Source organism: Ranitomeya variabilis, chromosome 2 (assembly GCF_051348905.1).
Source record: "Ranitomeya variabilis isolate aRanVar5 chromosome 2, aRanVar5.hap1, whole genome shotgun sequence".
Classification (NCBI taxonomy): Eukaryota; Metazoa; Chordata; class Amphibia; order Anura; family Dendrobatidae; genus Ranitomeya; species Ranitomeya variabilis.
Genome location: NC_135233.1, coordinates 431,699,133 through 431,718,278, shown reverse-complemented (window position 1 = coordinate 431,718,278; position 19,146 = coordinate 431,699,133). Strand labels below are relative to the sequence as shown.

Sequence of the window (19,146 nt, the reverse complement as noted above, 5' to 3'; positions counted from 1 at the left end):
TACATGGTCTCAAAGAGCCGTCTTTTTTTGACACAAAGAAAAAACCGGCTCCTAAGGGAGATGACGATGGACGAATATGTCCCTTTTCCAAGGACTCCTTTATATATTCTCGCATAGCAGTATGTTCAGGCACAGACAGATTAAATAAACGACCCTTTGGGTATTTACTACCCGGAATTAAATCTATAGCACAATCGCACTCACGGTGCGGAGGTAGTGAACCCAACTTGGGTTCTTCAAAGACGTCACGATAATCAGACAGGAACTCAGGGATTTCAGAGGGAATAGATGATGAAATGGACACCAAAGGTACGTCCCCATGAGTCCCCTTACATCCCCAGCTCAACACAGACATAGCTCTCCAGTCAAGGACTGGGTTGTGAGACTGCAGCCATGGCAATCCCAGCACCAAATCATCATGTAGATTATACAGCACCAGAAAACGAATAGTCTCCTGGTGATCCGGATTAATACACATAGTCACTTGTGTCCAGTATTGTGGTTTATTATTAGCCAATGGGGTGGAGTCAATCCCCTTCAGAGGAATAAGAGTTTCCAAAGGCTCTAAATCATACCCACAACGATTGGCAAAGGACCAATCCATAAGACTCAAAGCGGCGCCAGAGTCGATATAGGCGTCAGTAGTAATAGATGACAAAGAGCAAATCAGGGTCACAGACAAAATAAATTTAGACTGTAAAGTGCCAATGGAAACGGATTTATCAAGCTTTTTAGTACGCTTAGAGCATGCTGATATAACATGAGTAGAATCCCCACAATAGAAACACAACCCATTTTTCCGTCTAAAATTCTGCCGCTCGCTTCTGGACAGAATTCTATCACACTGCATGCTTTCTGGCGTCTTCTCAGTGGACACCGCCAGATGGTGCACTGGTTTGCGCTCCCGCAGACGCCTATCGATCTGAATGGCCATTGTCATGGACTCATTCAGACCCGCAGGCACAGGGAACCCCACCATAACATCCTTAATGGCATCAGAGAGACCCTCTCTGAAAGTAGCCGCCAAGGCACACTCATTCCACTGAGTAAGCACAGACCATTTACGGAATCTTTGGCAGTAAATTTCAGCTTCATCTTGCCCCTGCGATAGGGACATCAAAGTTTTTTCTGCCTGAAGTTCCAAATGAGGTTCCTCATACAGCAAGCCCAAGGCCAAAAAAAACGCATCCACATTGCGCAACGCAGGATCCCCTGGTGCCAATGCAAAAGCCCAGTCTTGAGGGTCGCCGCGGAGCAAGGAAATCACAATCCCAACCTGCTGTGCAGGGTCTCCAGCAGAACGAGATTTCAGGGACAAAAATAGCTTACAATTATTTCTAAAATTCTGAAAGCTAGATCTATTCCCTGAGAAGAATTCCGGCAAAGGAATTCTCGGCTCAGATACCGGAGCATGAATAATAAAATCTTGCAAATTTTGTACTTTCGTGGTGAGATTATTCAAACCTGCAGTTACACTCTGAAGATCCATTATTAACAGGTGAACACAAAGCCATTCAAAGATTATAAGGAGAGAGAAAAAAAAGAAAGACTGCAGCATAGACAGACTGGCAAGTGATCCAATTAAGAGCACAGAGAAAAAAAAAAAAAAAAAAAACTCTCAGCAGACTTCTTATTTCTCTCCTTTCTCAGCCAAGGATTTTAACCCTTTAGTGGCCGGTCAAACTGTCATGATCTCCATGGCCAGAGAACTAGCATAAGCCTCTATAGGAACAAGCTCTTGGAAGATGTAACTATACTGACCATGAACTAAACCTACCGCATCATCTAGAAGTAGCCAGGTAGCATGTCCTACTTTTTATCCCTATATGCCCAGCGCCGGCCGGAGAACTAAATAATGCTAGCAGAGGGAAATATAAGACCTGACTCACCTCTAGAGAAATGCCCAAAAAAAAAAAAGGAGACAGAGGCCCCCCACATATATTGGCGGTGATATGAGATGAAACAACAAACGCAGCAGGAAAATAGTTTTAGCAAATTTGAGGTCCGCTTTCTAGATAGCAGAAGACAGAAAGCATACTTTCATGGTCAGTAGAAAACCCTAACAAAACACATCCAGAAATTACTTTAGGACTCTGGCATTAACTCATAATACCAGAGTGGCAATTCCTGATCAACAAGAGCTTTCCAGACACAGTAACGAAACTGCAGCTGTGAACTGGAACCAAAATACAAAAACAAAACATGGACGAATGTCCAACTTATCTAGTAGATGTCTGGGAGCAGGAACAAGCACAGAGAGGCTTCTGATAACATTGTTGACCGGCAAGCATCTAACAGAGAAGCCAGGTTATATAGCGACACCCAGATCTAATCAGAACAGGTGAACAGGGAAGATGATGTCACAAGTTCAATTCCACCAGTAGCCACCGGGGGAGCCCAGAATCCAAATTCACAACAATATAGTGGTGTTATTAGTCATTGTACAGGAGGAGGAGGTGTGCTGTGACATCACCTATTGTGAATGGTGGATCCTGTGGTATCTACTGTATATAGAGGTCTTATCAGTCATTGTACAGGAGGAGGAGGTGAGCTGTGACATCACCTATTGCAAATGGTGGATCCTGTTATCTACTCTATATAGAGGTGTTATCAGTCATAGTACAGGAGGAGGAGGTGAGCTGTGACATCACCTATTGTGAATGGGGATCCTGTGTTATCTACTGTATATAGTGATGTTATCAGTCATTGTACAGAAGGAGGAGGTGAGCTGTGACATCACCTATTGTGAATGGTGGATCCTGTGTTATCTACTGTATATAGAGATGTTATCAGTCATTGTACAGGAGGAGGAGGTGAGCTGTGATATAACCTATTGTGAATGGTGGATCCTGTGTTATCTACTGTATATAGAGGTGTTATCAGTCATTGTACAGGAGGAGGAGGTGAGCTGTGATATAACCTATTGTGAATGGTGGATCCTGTGTTATCTATTGTATATAGAGGTGTTATCAGTCATTGTACAGGAGGAGGAGGTGAGCTGTGATATAACCTATTGTGAATGGTGGATCCTGTGTTATCTACTGTATATAGAGATGTTATCAGTCATTGTACAGGAGGAGGAGGTGATCTGTGATATAACCTATTGTGAATGGTGGATCCTGTGTTATCTATTGTATATAGAGGTGTTATCAGTCATTGTACAGGAGGAGGAGGTGAGCTGTGACATCACCTATTGTGAATGGTGGATCCTGTGCTATCTACTGTATATAGAGAGGTTATCAGTCAATGTACAGGAGGAGGAGGTGAGCTGTGACATCACCTATTGTGAATGGTGGATCCTGTGCTATCTACTGTATATAGAGAGGTTATCAGTCATTGTACAGGAGGAGGAGGTGAGCTGTGCCATCACCTATTGTGAATGGTGGACCTGTGTTATCTACTGTATATAGAGGTGTTATCAGTCATTATACAGGAGGAAGAGGTGAGCTGTGATATCACCTATTGTGAATGGTGGATCCTGTGTTATCTACTGTATATAGAGGTGTTATCAGTCATTGTACAGGAGGAGGAGGTGAGCTGTGATATAACCTATTGTGAATGGTGGATCCTGTGTTATCTACTGTATATAGAGATGTTATCAGTCATTGTACAGGAGGAGGAGGTGAGCTGTGATATAACCTATTGTGAATGGTGGATCCTGTGTTATCTACTGTATATAGAGATGTTATCAGTCATTGTACAGGAGGAGGAGGTGATCTGTGATATAACCTATTGTGAATGGTGGATCCTGTGTTATCTATTGTATATAGAGGTGTTATCAGTCATTGTACAGGAGGAGGAGGTGAGCTGTGACATCACCTATTGTGAATGGTGGATCCTGTGCTATCTACTGTATATAGAGAGGTTATCAGTCATTGTACAGGAGGAGGAGGTGAGCTGTGCCATCACCTATTGTGAATGGTGGATCCTGTGTTATCTACTGTATATAGAGGTGTTATCAGACATTGTACAGGAGGAGGAGGTGAGCTGTGACATCACCTATTGTGAATGATGGATCCTGTGTTATCTACTGTATATAGAGGTGCTATCAGTAATTGTACAGGAGGAGGAGGTGAGCTGTGACATAACCTATTGTGAATGGTGGATCCTGTGTTATCTACTGTATATGGGTGTTATCAGTCATTGTACAGAAGGAGGAGGTGAGCTGTGACATCACCTATTGTGAATGGGGGATCCTGTGTTATCTACTGTATATAGTGGTGTTATTAGTCATTGTACAGGAGGAGGAGGTGTGCTGTGACATCACCTATTGTGAATGGTGGATCCTGTGGTATCTACTGTATATAGAGGTCTTATCAGTCATTGTACAGGAGGAGGAGGTGAGCTGTGACATCACCTATTGCAAATGGTGGATCCTGTTATCTACTCTATATAGAGGTGTTATCAGTCATAGTACAGGAGGAGGAGGTGAGCTGTGACATCACCTATTGTGAATGGGGATCCTGTGTTATCTACTGTATATAGTGATGTTATCAGTCATTGTACAGAAGGAGGAGGTGAGCTGTGACATCACCTATTGTGAATGGGGGATCCTGTGTTATCTACTGTATATAGTGGTGTTATCAGTCATTGTACAGGAGGAGGAGGTGAGCTGTGACATCACCTATTGTGAATGATGGATCCTGTGTTATCTACTGTACATAGATGTGTTATCAGTGTAACAACTCTGCTGGCATCACGGCATGGCCTCACATCTCTCACACTATCTTACCCACTGCTCCAGGCCATGATGTGGTTTCTGTTTTATGCCGGCTCCATGTTCTGTGTCTCTGCTCTCTGCATGCTTCATGGCTTTGTGTATAGGGGGGCGGCGCCTGAACTCTCTGGTTCTTATAGCAATCAGGTGCATCTGTCTAATCTGTTCCTGACCAATTATCAAGAGGCCTCCAGTATATAGTGCAGCTCCACCCAGTGTTCTGGGCCTGTGCAATGTGTTTGCTCAGTTAGTGTTTAGCTGCTGAGTTTGCCAGGCCTTGCTCTGCTACTTCTTCTCTGGAGGCTTTTCTCTGTATTTTTGCCTTGGTCTTGTTGTCCGCCCTCCAGGAGGCAGTATATCCTGGTCCCTGTGTCTTTGTCCTTGTGTCTTGTTCCATTGCCTTGTCTGTACTTAGTCTTATCTCGGTCTTCTTGTCTGTGGCTTCCTTCCCTGCTGTGTCTTTCCTTGTGTTCTCAGTCTGCTTACACTCTGCACTCTTGCAGCTCTGCCTGCTCTGTACCTTTGTGGCTTTTACCTCTGATCCGCACTCCTGCGGTTCTGCTCCGTTCATCTCTGCTCCGCTCCCGTTGCTGTAAGAATCTCTTGCTGCAGCTCTTCTCCACATTCCTTGTGGTTGTGCTCTACTTTGCTTTTATTGCTGCGCTATCTCTTGCTGCTCTACTTTTCCTATCCGCTGCCTTGCGGTTCTCTTCCTGTGTGAGCAGGTCTCAACCTGTTCCTTCATTCTCCCTTCCTTCTGGTTTATTTCCATACCTACATCTCCTGTGTGAACAGGTCCTACCTGTTCCTTCATATTTCTTATCCGTTCCCGCACCACCTGTGTGAACAGGTCCCTACCAGTTCCTTCTTACTCCACATCAACCAGTCCTGTGTTCTCTGCCGTGCCTGCCAATCCAGTGTTCCTGCCAATCCCGTGTTCCTGCCAGTCCTACCGTTCCTGCCGTGCCTTCCAGTCCTGTGTTTCCTGCCATCCTAGCCAGTCCTGTGTTTCCTGCCGTCCCTGCCAGTCCTGTGTTCCTGCCAGCCTTGTGTTCTCTGCCGTGTCTCTGCCAGCCCTGTGTTCTCTGCCGTGTCTCTGCCAGCCCTGTGATCTCTGCTGTGTCTCTGCCAGCCCTGTCTCAGCCGTGCCAGCCTACTCATCTGAGTTTCAGCCATGCTCTTCTGCCAGTCCTGCCTGATGCCTGCACCAATCCTGGTGTTCCTGTCTCCCAAGTGGGATCAGCAGCCACAGCCAGACACCACCCTGGAGTAGCACCTGGCAGCTGCCTGCTGCACAAGCCTGACCTCACCATCAGAGGCTCCAGTGAAAACCCAGGCAGCTGTCATAGTCACGCCCCTTCCAGGGTAGTCTGGTTTGTGGCACAGTGGGGCCACAAACCCCCCGAACTCACGCCTACCAGTCAGGGCGTGAGCGTGACAGTTTGCACAGGCCATGGCCTCCGCTGTATCCCATGTCCTACCGCTCGCAGAGCATGATGAACTTTCTCTCTGCCCGTATGAGCAACCTGATAAATTTGTTCCACCAAGGGTGGTTCAGATTGAAGAGACCTCTGACCCAATTATAGTCTCTAATGCTCTCTTCAAGCAACTTCAGGCCTATGAGGAGGAGCACTACCCAGCTGACCCACCTATGTTCTATGGGAATCCTGAAGAATGCCAGGGGTTCCTGAAACAGTGCTTACGCTACATCCTGCAGAATGCAGCTTGTTTTCCCTCTGACTGGGTCAAGGTGGGTTACATCATGTCCTACCTGGCCGAAGATGCTCTAATATGGATAACTCCCCTCTGGGAAGCAGGGGATCCTATCGTCATGAACCTAGGGGCCTTCCTGGTGGCCTTCCGTAGAGTCTTTGACAAGCCTCGTCCTGCTACTCCTGTGAAGTCTTCCCCATCTAGATCCGAGAGGCGCTCCAGACGAGCGAAACCCGTGAAGAAACCCCCACATCAAGCCATGACCGTCTGTGACCCCCCAGTTCCTCTACCCGTTAATGCAGCTACCCGTGTGAAGCCTAAGAAGGTTGATGAGAGTGGGCTGGCAAAGCAGCAGCCCGAAATCAGCCATAAGAAGGGCATACAATGTCGCTGCTGTTGTGAGGAACACCTAGATGGTCTCAGTCCAGGGGATGTAAAGCTCCAAAGCCCTGGGCCAGTAGGAGAGGCTGCCCCTGGCGAGAGTACTTCCTCTCCATCTAAGTTAATGACTGTTTCACTGCCTTCCGGGAGCTTTGGTGTGTTTAAGCCGCCTATCATACGGAGTCGGTGTATGGTCTCCGTTTTACAGCTCCAGAACCCGGTGTGGGCGTTGCTTGATTATGGCCGAGCCCTGCTAAAAAGCAGTCTAGTCCTGCAAGGACAACTACAGCTCCAAGTTGGAGCCTTATACACGAAGAAGTTTGTTTTCCGTATGCTGTCTGTTATGCCCATGGGTCATTCTGAGCCAAGGACTCTACCACCCGCTCTGATCAAGAGTTCCAGTAAAGTGCTTCGTTTGAACTTACCCAGTCTTGAGAAGTGTCTGGTTCCCATGCATCAAAGACACTCAGCAGTGACATCTTCTTCAGCTGGTCTGCTAGTCGAGGAGTCAAGGTGTGCTGACGTCACCGAAGATGGGGAAACGGTGAGGATGTCTCCACACATCTCCAGCGACTATACCAGTAAACAGTTAGTCTTCGAGTCAAGGTGTGCTAATGTCACCGTAGATGGGAAAGCGGTGACGATCTCTCCTCACATCTCCTACGACTCTACTTGTAATCCGTTCCTAGGAACATCCCCGCCGTTTGGACGATTTCTTCTGGATAACGGGCAGAAGATGGTTCCTATGTTTATACCTTCAGCGTCCTTGTGGCCGGCTGGTGAAGACTTCAAAACAGAAGTTTGTTCACCTCAATTTTTCTCTGACCCGGTGGAGCTGATGCTCTCCACACTCATCTCTAATGACTTTTCCTGTGTTCAGTACTCTAGAACATCTCTGCTACCTGAAAGTTTGTCTCTGGATATCGGGCAGAATGTGTATCCTGTGAGTATTCCTTCGGCTTCCATGTGGCCGGCTGGCGAAGATAACAAGTCGGTAGCTTCCAAGTCCCTGCTTCTTGTCTACCCTGAGGAAATGGTCCAGTCCATTGAGAAAGCTAACCCCATTGGGTACAATGAGACTTTGCTATCCAAGATTTCTGATGAAGCTAACCCTGCAGAGCACAAAGAGACTTTGTTTTCTGAGATTCCTGGTGGCCCGCCTGCCTTATTCTAATCTGAAGATGTCATGTTGGCCAGGACTATGTGTGCTCCTATCCTTCTTCTACAAGTTATTCTGGCGGGCTTGAAGAAGAGGGGCCGTAAAGGGGGGGTACTGTAACAACTCTGCTGGCATCACGGCATGGCCTCACATCTCTCACACTATCTTACCCACTGCTCCAGGCCATGATGTGGTTTCTGTTTTATGCCGGCTCCATGTTCTGTGTCTCTGCTCTCTGCATGCTTCATGGCTTTGTGTATAGGGGGGCGGCGCCTGAACTCTCTGGTTCTTATAGCAATCAGGTGCATCTGTCTAATCTGTTCCTGACCAATTACCAAGAGGCCTCCAGTATATAGTGCAGCTCCACCCAGTGTTCTGGGCCTGTGCAATGTGTTTGCTCAGTTAGTGTTTAGCTGCTGAGTTTGCCAGGAATTGCTCTGTTACTCCTTCTCTGGAGGCTTTTCTCTGTATTTTTGCCTTGGTCTTGTTGTCCACCCTCCAGGAGGCAGTATATCCTGGTCCCTGTGTCTTTGTCCTTGTGTCTTGTTCCATTGCCTTGTCTGTACTTAGTCTTATCTCGGTCTTCTTGTCTGTGGCTTCCTTCCCTGCTGTGTCTTTCCTTGTGTTCTCAGTCTGCTTACACTCTGCACTCTTGCAGCTCTGCCTGCTCTGTACCTTTGTGGCTTTTACCTCTGATCCGCACTCCTGCGGTTCTGCTCCGTTCATCTCTGCTCCGCTCCCGTTGCTGTAAGAATCTCTTTCTGCAGCTCCCCTCCGCATTCCTTGCGGTTCTGCTCCGTTCATCTCTGCTCCGCTCCCGTTGCTGTAAGATTCTCTTTCTGCAGCTCCTCTCCGCATTCCTTGCGGTTCTGCTCCATTCATCTCTGCTCCGCTCCCGTTGCTGTAAGAATCTCTTTCTGCAGTTCCTCTCCGCATTCCTTGCGGTTCTGCTCCGTTCATCTCTGCTCCGCTCCCGTTGCTGTAAGAATCTCTTGCTGCAGCTCTTCTCCACATTCCTTGTGGTTCTGCTCTACTTTGCTTTTATTGCTGCGCTATCTCTTGCTGCTCTACTTTTCCTATCCGCTGCCTTGCGGTTCTCTTCCTGTGTGAACAGGTCTCAACCTGTTCCTTCATTCTCCCTTCCTTCTGGTTTATTTCCATACCTACATGTCCTGTGTGAACAGGTCCTACCTGTTCCTTCATATTTCTTATCCGTTCCCGCACCACCTGTGTGAACAGGTCCCTACCAGTTCCTTCTTACTCCACATCAACCAGTCCTGTGTTCTCTGCCGTGCCTGCCAATCCAGTGTTCCTGCCAATCCCGTGTTCCTGCCAGTCCTACCGTTCCTGCCGTGCCTTCCAGTCCTGTGTTTCCTGCCGTCCTAGCCAGTCCTGTGTTTCCTGCCGTCCCTGCCAGTCCTGTGTTCCTGCCAGCCTTGTGTTCTCTGCCGTGTCTCTGCCAGCCCTGTGTTCTCTGCCGTGTCTCTGCCAGCCCTGTGATCTCTGCTGTGTCTCTGCCAGCCCTGTCTCAGCCGTGCCAGCCTACTCATCTGAGTTTCAGCCATGCTCTTCTGCCAGTCCTGCCTGATGCCTGCACCAATCCTGGTGTTCCTGTCTCCCAAGTGGGATCAGCAGCCACAGCTAGACACCACCCTGGAGTAGCACCTGGCAGCTGCCTGCTGCACAAGCCTGACCTCACCATCAGAGGCTCCAGTGAAAACCCAGGCAGCTGTCATAGTCACGCCCCTTCCAGGGTAGTCTGGTTTGTGGCACAGTGGGGCCACAAACCCCCCGAGCTCACGCCTACCAGTCAGGGCGTGAGCGTGACAATCAGTCATTGTACAGGAGGAGGAGGTGAGCTGTGACGTCACCTATTGTGAATGGTGGATCCTGTGTTATCTACTGTATATAGAGGTGTTATCAGACATTGTACAGAAGGAGGAGGTGTGCTGTGACATCACCTATTGTGAATGGTGGATCCTGTGGTATCTACTGTATATAGAGGTCTTATCAGTCATTGTACAGGAGGAGGATGTGAGCTGTGACATCACCTATTGTGAATGGTGGATCCTGTTATCTACTCTATATAGAGGTGTTATCAGTCATTGTACAGGAGGAGGAGGTGTGCTGTGACATCACCTATTGTGAATGGTGGATCCTGTGTTATCTACTGTATATAGAGGTGTTATCAGTCATTGTACAGGAGGAGGAGGTGTGCTGTGACATCACCTATTGTGAATGGTGGATCCTGTGGTCTCTACTGTATATAGAGGTCTTATCAGTCATGGTACAGGAGGAGGAGGTGAGCTGTGACATCACCTATTGTGAATGGTGGATCCTGTGTTATCTACTGTACATAGATGTGTTATCAGTCATTGTACAGGAGGAGGAGGTGAGCTGTGACATCACCTATTGTGAATGGTGGATCCTGTGTTATCTACTGTACATAGATGTGTTTTCAGTCATTGTACAGGAGGAGGAGGTGAGCTGTGATATCACCTATTGTGAATGGGGGGATCCTGTGTTATCTACTGTATATAGTGGTGTTATCAGTCATTGTACAGGAGGAGGTGAGCTGTGACATCACCTATTGTGAATGGGGGATCATGTGTTATCTACTGTACATAGATGTGTTATCAGTCATTGTACAGGAGGAGGCGGTGAGCTGTGACATCACCTATTGTGAATGGTGGATCCTGTGTTATCTACTGTATATAGAGGTGTTATCGATCATTGTACAGGAGGAGGAGGTGAGCTGTCATATCACCTATTATGATCGCCCTTATGATCAGTAAGAACTGGATCCCAGTGCCACTTAGATATTTCCGGTTTTATCATAATAAAACCTAATTATGTCATGAAAAGCTGAAAATCATGAAGAATTTAAGCACAAAGTACTTGCAGAACTGTCCATTATATGATTAATCTTTGTACCTGGTATTCTGAGATGCCGCGTCTATGACACTTCTATATAAAACAGTAAAATATAAATGAACCTAATATAAATATTTATCTGCTGCATCATGACATTTACGCTGGAGGGATTTCTAGGAATCATGGGTGAGGCCATAAATGTCTCCGAACATTGCACAGTGCTTAAAATCATTCTAATTAATGGTTGGCTGACTGCTCCCTATTATTGTGGCCAAAATGTAGCACTTCGGAAGCAAAAATTGTACATAAATATGAAAATGGCTTATAAAAATATAAATGTAAGAGTATATTCAGGACACTATGATATATGACCATATTAAAAGTCAATATCCTCTTAGAATATACACTATGGACAAAACTATTGGGCCTCCCTTCTTGATTACTGAATTTAGGTTTCTCAATTAGTCCCATCACCCCAGGTGTATATCATCTGACACCATTGCCCCCAGTTTATTGCCTCCAACCCAATTACACCTGGTGTATAACCCTCGGCCCGGATACCTGCGGTGTATAACATCCTTCCGCCCTCCCTGGTGTGCTCCCACCAGGAGCTTTATGGCCGAACCGCTGCATGCAGCCGTACATCACCAAGCACAATGTCGAGCGTCGGATGGAGTGGTGTAAGGCCTCCAGCACTGGACTCTGGAGGAGCCGTGTTCTGTGCAGTGACGGATCGCACTTCTCTATCTGCATCTGATGGAGGAGTCTGGGTTTGGTGATATACTCCAACATCGAGCACAGTGATGGCTTGAATGCGGTTGCCTTCTTCCTAGACAAAAATACACACACGGACCGGGGGCACGATTCCTTTCTCTTGGATTTACTAAGATTTGTACTCCATCATAACTTCTTTTTGTTTGATAGAACATTTTATTTACAGACAGCAGGAGTGGCGATGGGGGCGAAATGCGCACCGACCTATGCAAACATCTTCCTAGGTTGGTGGGAGGAGAAGTTTGTGTACCCATCCTTGACGTTTCAAAATCAAGTCCGGAATTGGCATCGATATATCGATGACATATTCTTTATATGGCTGGGTACTAAGGAGGGTTGTGTGGAATTCATCAACGGTCTCAATTCCAATCCTCATAACATCTTCCTCACCCATTCTATCTCCAACAGCTCTATTAACTTCTTGGATCTGAAGGTCTTCGAGAGGGGGAATAGGTTGGCGACGGATCTTTTCCGGAAACCCACCGCCACCAACGCCCTTTTGGAGTTTAATAGTTTTCACCCCTGGCACACCAAGGCGGGCGTCCCAACGGGACAATTTCTACGCATTAGACGTAATTGTACCCTGGATCAGGACTTTTTAACACAAGCTCGAGACCTGACAGACCGATTTAGACAGAGGAACTATCCGAAACGGGTGATTGCGACAGCCTTTCAGCGGGCAAAACAACAGGACCAGGCTTCGCTTCTGATTTCTGCAGAGCGCTCTCGAGAATCACAGATCAGATTCATCACGGATTACAATGATAACTGGGGGCAGGTAAGAGACATTCTTACCAGGCATTGGCCGATATTACAAACAGACACGCAAACAACTCAGATCGTCAGCACTAGGCCTCTTTTAACATCTAGAAGAGCCCCTAATTTGAGACAGTTGCTGACCAGGAGTCATTTTTCCAGACCCACAGTCAAACTAAATAGGGGTATTGCCCTTAAGGGGTCATTCCCCTGTGGGGAATGTAATGTTTGCCCCTTCATGAGGCCTACCCGGGACACATTTGTACACCCCACCAACTCCAGCAGGCATACTTTAAAAGCTTACATAAATTGCAAGACCCGAAATGTGATCTATGCTTTAATATGCCCCTGTAACATGGTTTACGTAGGGCAAACGTCCCAGGAACTACGCAAGCGGTCACAGAAACATATATCTACCATACGCCTGGCAGCCACGGACCAGGACAAAGGTAAAATTCTCACCCCTGTGGCGGCACACTTCTTGTCAATGCACAGGGGCTCCCCCCATAATTTTCAAGTCGTGGGGTTACAGAGGGTCTTTTGTGGTGAGAGGGGTGGTGATATACGTAACCATCTCCTGCGTGCTGAGTCCAGATGGATTTTCGACCTCCAGGCGGTTACCCCGAGAGGCCTAAATGAGGAACTACTCTTCACGGGATTCCTGGGATAAGATGGATACTGTTTGGGGTTGTGGTTTTTTCATTTGGGTGAACGCTGTGTCCTGGGTGTCTGACCCCTTCTCTTGACGACTTATCACTTATTCCTTTTAGGAAGGCTGATGACGTATCTTGAAGAGGGGTCTGATGCTGATCTCAATGGATGCTCACAATACATGGGAATCATCTGTGCCCCGAGGAGAAACATCGGACTATGGTATAACCTATGGAGGGTGGATGTAGAGTTCCATTGAAGTGGATGGGAGGACATTGGATGTGGAGGAAATATTTTCCAACGACTATACTGCGGACTCCATGGCAATACTTACCTTCAATTGAAGATTTATACAAGATTGGCCATATTGGGTCCATGAAGATCAAGTGGACTTTTGAGGCCGAGTTAGATGGAGGATCTTTAACAAAGGGCTGATTCTCCAGCCTGAACCCGGATGACATTTGTCTAATATTAGTTGGACTATAGTGGTTGGGAGAGGGATATTTGTATAGTGGTATACATATATATAAAGAATAACTTTATATGTGTCCAGTTAACCAATATGTATTGGCCTTGGGGATATACTCTGGGGCCCCATTATTATTATTATTATTATTATTATTTTTACTGTGGGTCATTGCCGATATGTAGTCGCACATTGTTTTTGTGTGTGCTTGTACGCTCACTAACCAACTTTTTCTCCCCTCTAGGCAACATATGCTGATTAAGTTTTAACTGGGTTGTGACCCCTGTAAATTATCAGCCGGGTCCTTGTTCGGGCACATTTGGCACCTTCCTGGCACATATCCATCTCCTCCTTTCCCTATATCCCAATATATCTTGTCTTCCCCTCCTCTTTGGTTTGCGCTCCTTCCTTTTTTTTTTTTTCTTTTTTTTTCTCCCCATTCCTTTCATTGCATAGCCTTTTTCCCTGCTTCAGGTCCGGCCGGCTGGTATTGCGCATGCGCAACACGACCCTATTGGGGGTCGTGGTGTGCGCACGCGCACTTTACCTAATGGACGTTTTGTTTATGCCGGCTACCATGCCGATGCCATGGCGGTATCTTCACTTCCCGGCTTTTACCATCCTCTCTCCCCTCCCCACATGGGACTCCACACACAGCGGTATGTAATTATTGTCGTTCAATGTGCTATTTAAACCGGAAATGTGCACCTTTAATCACTTCCCCTGACGAAGCTGCTGCGGCAGCGATACGCGTGGGGCCTGCTCCCACCATACCCTTTCTTATCTGTGGGTTATTTATGCTCTTTGTCTCCACTATTTTTTTGGGGGGATTTAACCCCTGCTATGTAGCCTCGTGCCGCTTATCCCTGCTGCATGTTGCTTATCTGACTGGACCGATCACAGGTTGTATCCGTTATTATGACTTGGTATGCTATGACATTGGACCTGGGGATTGGATTCAGTATGGACTCCTATTTTTGGTGTTTCAGGCTTTAGATTCCAATACATTTGGGCCAGACTTATGCAGCCACAGTGGGCATTCCCTACTGGGTGGCTTACTTGGCACATTTAGAGCAATATATGTCTATATGTTATTATTGGCATGATCATTGAATTGTCATTTATTGCAGGGTATGGTGTGTGTATATGATTTTGATACTGTTTTAAATGTTTTTATGTGTTTTTTGAGGTGATAATAAAGGTGTTTTGATATAGATATATTGATTTATGGTTCTATTGGCTTGGTTGTGCATACCATATTAGTCTATCTTTTTCTTGCTTGACAGGTGTATATCATCTGACACCATTGCCCCCAGTTTATTGCCTCCAACCCAATTACACCTGGTGTATAACCCTCGGCCCGGATACCTGCGGTGTATAACATCCTTCCCCCCTCCCTGGTGTGCTCCCACCAGGAGCTTTATGGCCGAACCGCTGCATGCAGCCGTACATCACCAAGCACAATGTCGACCGTCGGATGGAGTGGTGTAAGGCCTCCAGCACTGGACTCTGGAGGAGCCGTGTTCTGTGCAGTGACGGATCGCACTTCTCTATCTGCATCTGATGGAGGAGTCTTTGTTTGGTGATTCCAGGAGGACATTACCCCCTGACTGCATTGTGCCCCCTGTACAGATGGTGGAGGGGATAATGCTATGGGCTGTTATCAGGGCCCAGCCTCGGACCCTCAGCTCCAGTGATGGGAAATCTTCATCTTCAGCACAAGACATTGTGGACAATTGTAGCTTCAGCTTTGTGGGAACAGTTTGGGGAAGACCCTTATCTGTCCCCCATGACTGAGCCCAGTGCACAAGGTTTCGGGGGAATTTGGTGGAAGAACATGAGCAGCCGCACAGAGCTCGGACCTCATAGAGACTGATCCCGGTCATCTCGTCCAACATCAGGATCTGACCTCACAAATGCTCTTCTGGATGAAGGAGCAAACATTCCCACAGATGCCTCCAAAATCTTGTAGAAATCCTTCCCAGAAGAGCGGGAGCCGTTATATCTGCAGAGGAGCGACACCAGATTAATGTCTATGGATGTAGAACAGTAGGTCAGGAAACGTTCTGGAGGGGGCACATACTTTTCTCCATATCGTGTGTCTTCCCATATACATTTTACCAAGAGCATCCTGAGTGTTGAGCTGGAGCAAATTTTCCCATCTACAACCAGAATTATTAATATCATACCTTAAAAATATAGTGATTTCGGCACAAGATGAAGGTAAGTGGAGCCGGTCGTTGCGTCGGCTCTAAGGCACGTGATGTAGGAGATCGCACTCGTCAGATATGTAATACTAGCAGTAATTAAATGTTTCCAAACAAAAAGAAAATATTTTTGGAGCATGACAACATAATGGATAAGACGAATGCTGAGTGATGACATTGCCCTTTAATTACACGGCAGCCCGATCCGTATACAACAGAGGGAATTATTCATTGCCCAGTCATGGTGGCAGATCTAGGACTATGATGTACGAAATGGAGATGATAATTGCTGGTGTGAATTAGTGGGACTTCAAACACATAGGAAACCTTGGAGGTCTTCACTACCGGCCCTCCCCTATGGCTATGCGGTGATCCTATCCATCCATGCAGTGGACTCATTTAAATCCCTGCTCATTCTTGGCTTAGAGATCCAGTGGGTGGTCCAATCCAACCTAAGATCTGAGAAGGATCAGCACTCAGTTATTGTATTGTAATATCAAACTACATAATCCATAACATGAACCCACACAATACTCTCAGAGATACAACTACCAATGACCTCGAAGACCTATTGGTCTAAATCCAGGCTTAGCCACCAGCAGAAATTGGCCATTGATTGGTTCCTTTAAATAAAACAATAAATACAAATATTATATAAAGTTAAATCTCACTAAAAGACCACATCTTTTAGAAGACCACCCTATGTACAGATAGATGGATATCAACTCTATTATGTCTTACATACAGTAACCTTCTTCCCTGGTGGACCACCTCTCCACTACCATGGAGGTCATCTCCAAAATTCAGGTACTTTATGGATAAGCATTCCAAAAATGTTTGATTTAAATCTAGTCTAGATTGGGGTAAATGTCTCATAGAGGAGGTTCAGTATGGATCATATTCCAAAATATATAATCAAAATATCTGGTCTACATCATTGGTAGTCACATCATAGAAAAGGACCAATATGGATATGGATTCAAAGATGTATGATCAAAAGTTGGGGTCTAGATCAGTGATGGTCATCTCAAAGGAGAGGTTCAGTATGGATGGGATTCCAAAATAAATCCTCAGAAGATCACGTCAAGATTAGTAATGGTCATCTCATACAAGAGATCCAATATGGATGGGGATATCAAGATGTACTATTGAAAGATCAGGTCTAGATCATAGGTGGTGGTCATCTCATGGAAAAAGGTCCAATGTGGCTATAGATTCCAAGATGTATCGTTGAAAGATCAGGTCTAGATCAGTGGTGGTTATCTAAAAAAAGAGAACTCCAGTATGGATAGGATTTCAAAATATATCATCAAAACATCAGATCTAGTTTGGTGATGGTCATCTCAAAGAAGAAAAGGTCCAGTATTGATGGAATTCCAAAATATATAATTGAAAGATCTTATCTAGACCAGAGGTGATCAACTCATAGAAAATGTAGAGTATGGATAGGAATTCCAAAATTTATCATAGAAACATCTGGTCTAGATAAGAGGTGGTCATTTCATATATTGTAAGAGGTCCAGTATAGATAGGGATTCCAACACGTATCATCAAAAGATCTGGTCTTCATCCGAGGTGGTCATCTCATCTAACTGAAAAGTTCCAGTATGGATAGGATATCATCGAAACATCTGGTCTAGATCAGAGGTGGTCATCTCATCTAACTGAAGACTTCCAGTATGGATGGAGATTGCTAAAGGTAACATTGAAAGATCTAGTCTAGATCAGGGGTGGTCATCTCATAAGTGGACCAGTATGGATAGGGATTCCAAAATATATCATCAAAAGATCTGGTCTATATCAGGGATGGTCATTTTGAGGGTGGTATTTTGGAGAGGTTTCATTAAAAGTAGTTCACTCACCTGTAAAAAAAAAATACTCCTAACATACGGTTTTAAGAAAAAGTTTAGTGATTACCTGAGCACCCTGGGCTTCTTTCCCAGACTTCTGGAACTGAGCACGGTACAGACATCGTCCAGCCATGATGACAAATGTGTGTTCTTTGAAGTTAATGAGCGTGACATATATATAGTGCTGGTGCCACCTACACCTCCCTCCAGCTTAGGTATGTAAAGCATTGCTGGTAATAAACCTCCTGATTATACAGCATGACATTATTAAACAAGGAGGATGTCTGATAGATCGAGTGCTGCATCCACCCTGTCTCCAGAGCCGACATTACCAGTATAGGGCGAGCGGCGCACCAGCAAAGTCAACTGCACAGATAGTCCATACAGCTGTGTTCACATACAAAAGTTCTATGCTACATGAACATAAGACTCCTATATTGTCAAAAAGTCCGCCTGGGAGAGTATACACCCTAATAGGTGTTTGATGGCCAATCATAGGGCGCATAAATCAGACCAAGAATGGACCCCAGTGCTCGGACTGGCCGTGAATCTCTCGACCCGAGAGTGAAAGCCGCATAGAAATACTGTATATGAAGCTATCACGCTCAGGTTGAGAGAGCCGCCGGGCCAGTCCTTGCACTGCGTTCCGACCTCGGTCCGATTTATCAGGCCGTCTGACTGCGCCCTTAAAATAAGTCATCAATATCTGATTTTTACTTGCATGATTTTAACAGACGTCATGTGCACATACTTCAACTCTCAAATCAAAACTTTTTTTTTTTTTAACTCTTTGTACTTTTTGAAGAGTTTCTGCTCCAAAAACTCCTAGAATAAAAACTCAGTTATGTGAACATAACCTTACAGATTTTGCACTAACGGTATGAGGACATAGAGGTTTCTGAGGCAAGACAAAATGGCGAGTTTTCTGGTGAAAACTCCTTTGTTTTTTTAGGAGTTATGCATTTCCTGAAGCAGTTTTGAATAGTTTTGGAATAAACTTTTTTTTTTCCTGAAGGGTTTTTGCAGCCTTTCGATTTGATAGTGTCTTATTTGGAGCAGATTCCATCAAGAGCCGCTTCACAGAAGTGATGTATACTTTGTTGTTTTTGCACCATGCGTTTTTCACAACTTGAAGTGGGAAAAAAACACTCAAAAGACTAAACAGATGAACTGCAGGCTGGTTTTACAGTATGAGTTAATAGAGTCTTTCAAGCCTTTATTTGTACAGCAAATTGTTCAGATTTTTTTTCTTGGCGTGGACCCTCTCCAAAAAACTCAGGAAAATCCTGAAGGTAAGTGCACATGTAGTTGTCTTGCAGAGTTTTCAGAGCAAAAACCGAGCAGATCCTCCATTTTTTTGAGAAGTTTTGAATTTTGGCGGGTAATTTAGAGTTTCTGCTCCCTGGCTATGTGCATATGACATCTTTTAGATACCGTCGCATCTGCTAGAGTTTTCTCTCAAACCCACTTTTAGGAAAAAGCTGGTGGCTTTTCCTGTAGTGGCTCCACTGGCGGTTATGCTTTTCCTGATGGATCAGCCGCCAGCGTCATATATTAAGAGATCGGGTGGCTTCCATTCCCAAAGAATGAAAATGATG

General features: G+C 45.7%; 1 protein-coding gene across 2 annotated transcripts in view; it reads right to left on the bottom strand.

Annotated features, from left to right (window-relative positions):
* The window catches only part of LOC143806444 (catalase-like), a 72,571-nt gene extending 54,880 nt beyond the window's left edge, over positions 1 to 17,691 (bottom strand). The window contains exon 1 of one of the 2 annotated variants that reach the window (XM_077286999.1): positions 17,616 to 17,691. In XM_077286999.1, the coding sequence (XP_077143114.1) occupies positions 17,616 to 17,681 (66 nt within the window). In that variant the 5' untranslated portion in view covers positions 17,682 to 17,691. Of the gene's footprint in view, positions 1 to 4,732; positions 4,826 to 17,615 lie in introns of those variants that run through there. The other variant, XM_077286998.1, reaches the window with a different exon arrangement.
* Between the last annotated feature and the right edge of the window lie 1,455 nt (positions 17,692 to 19,146).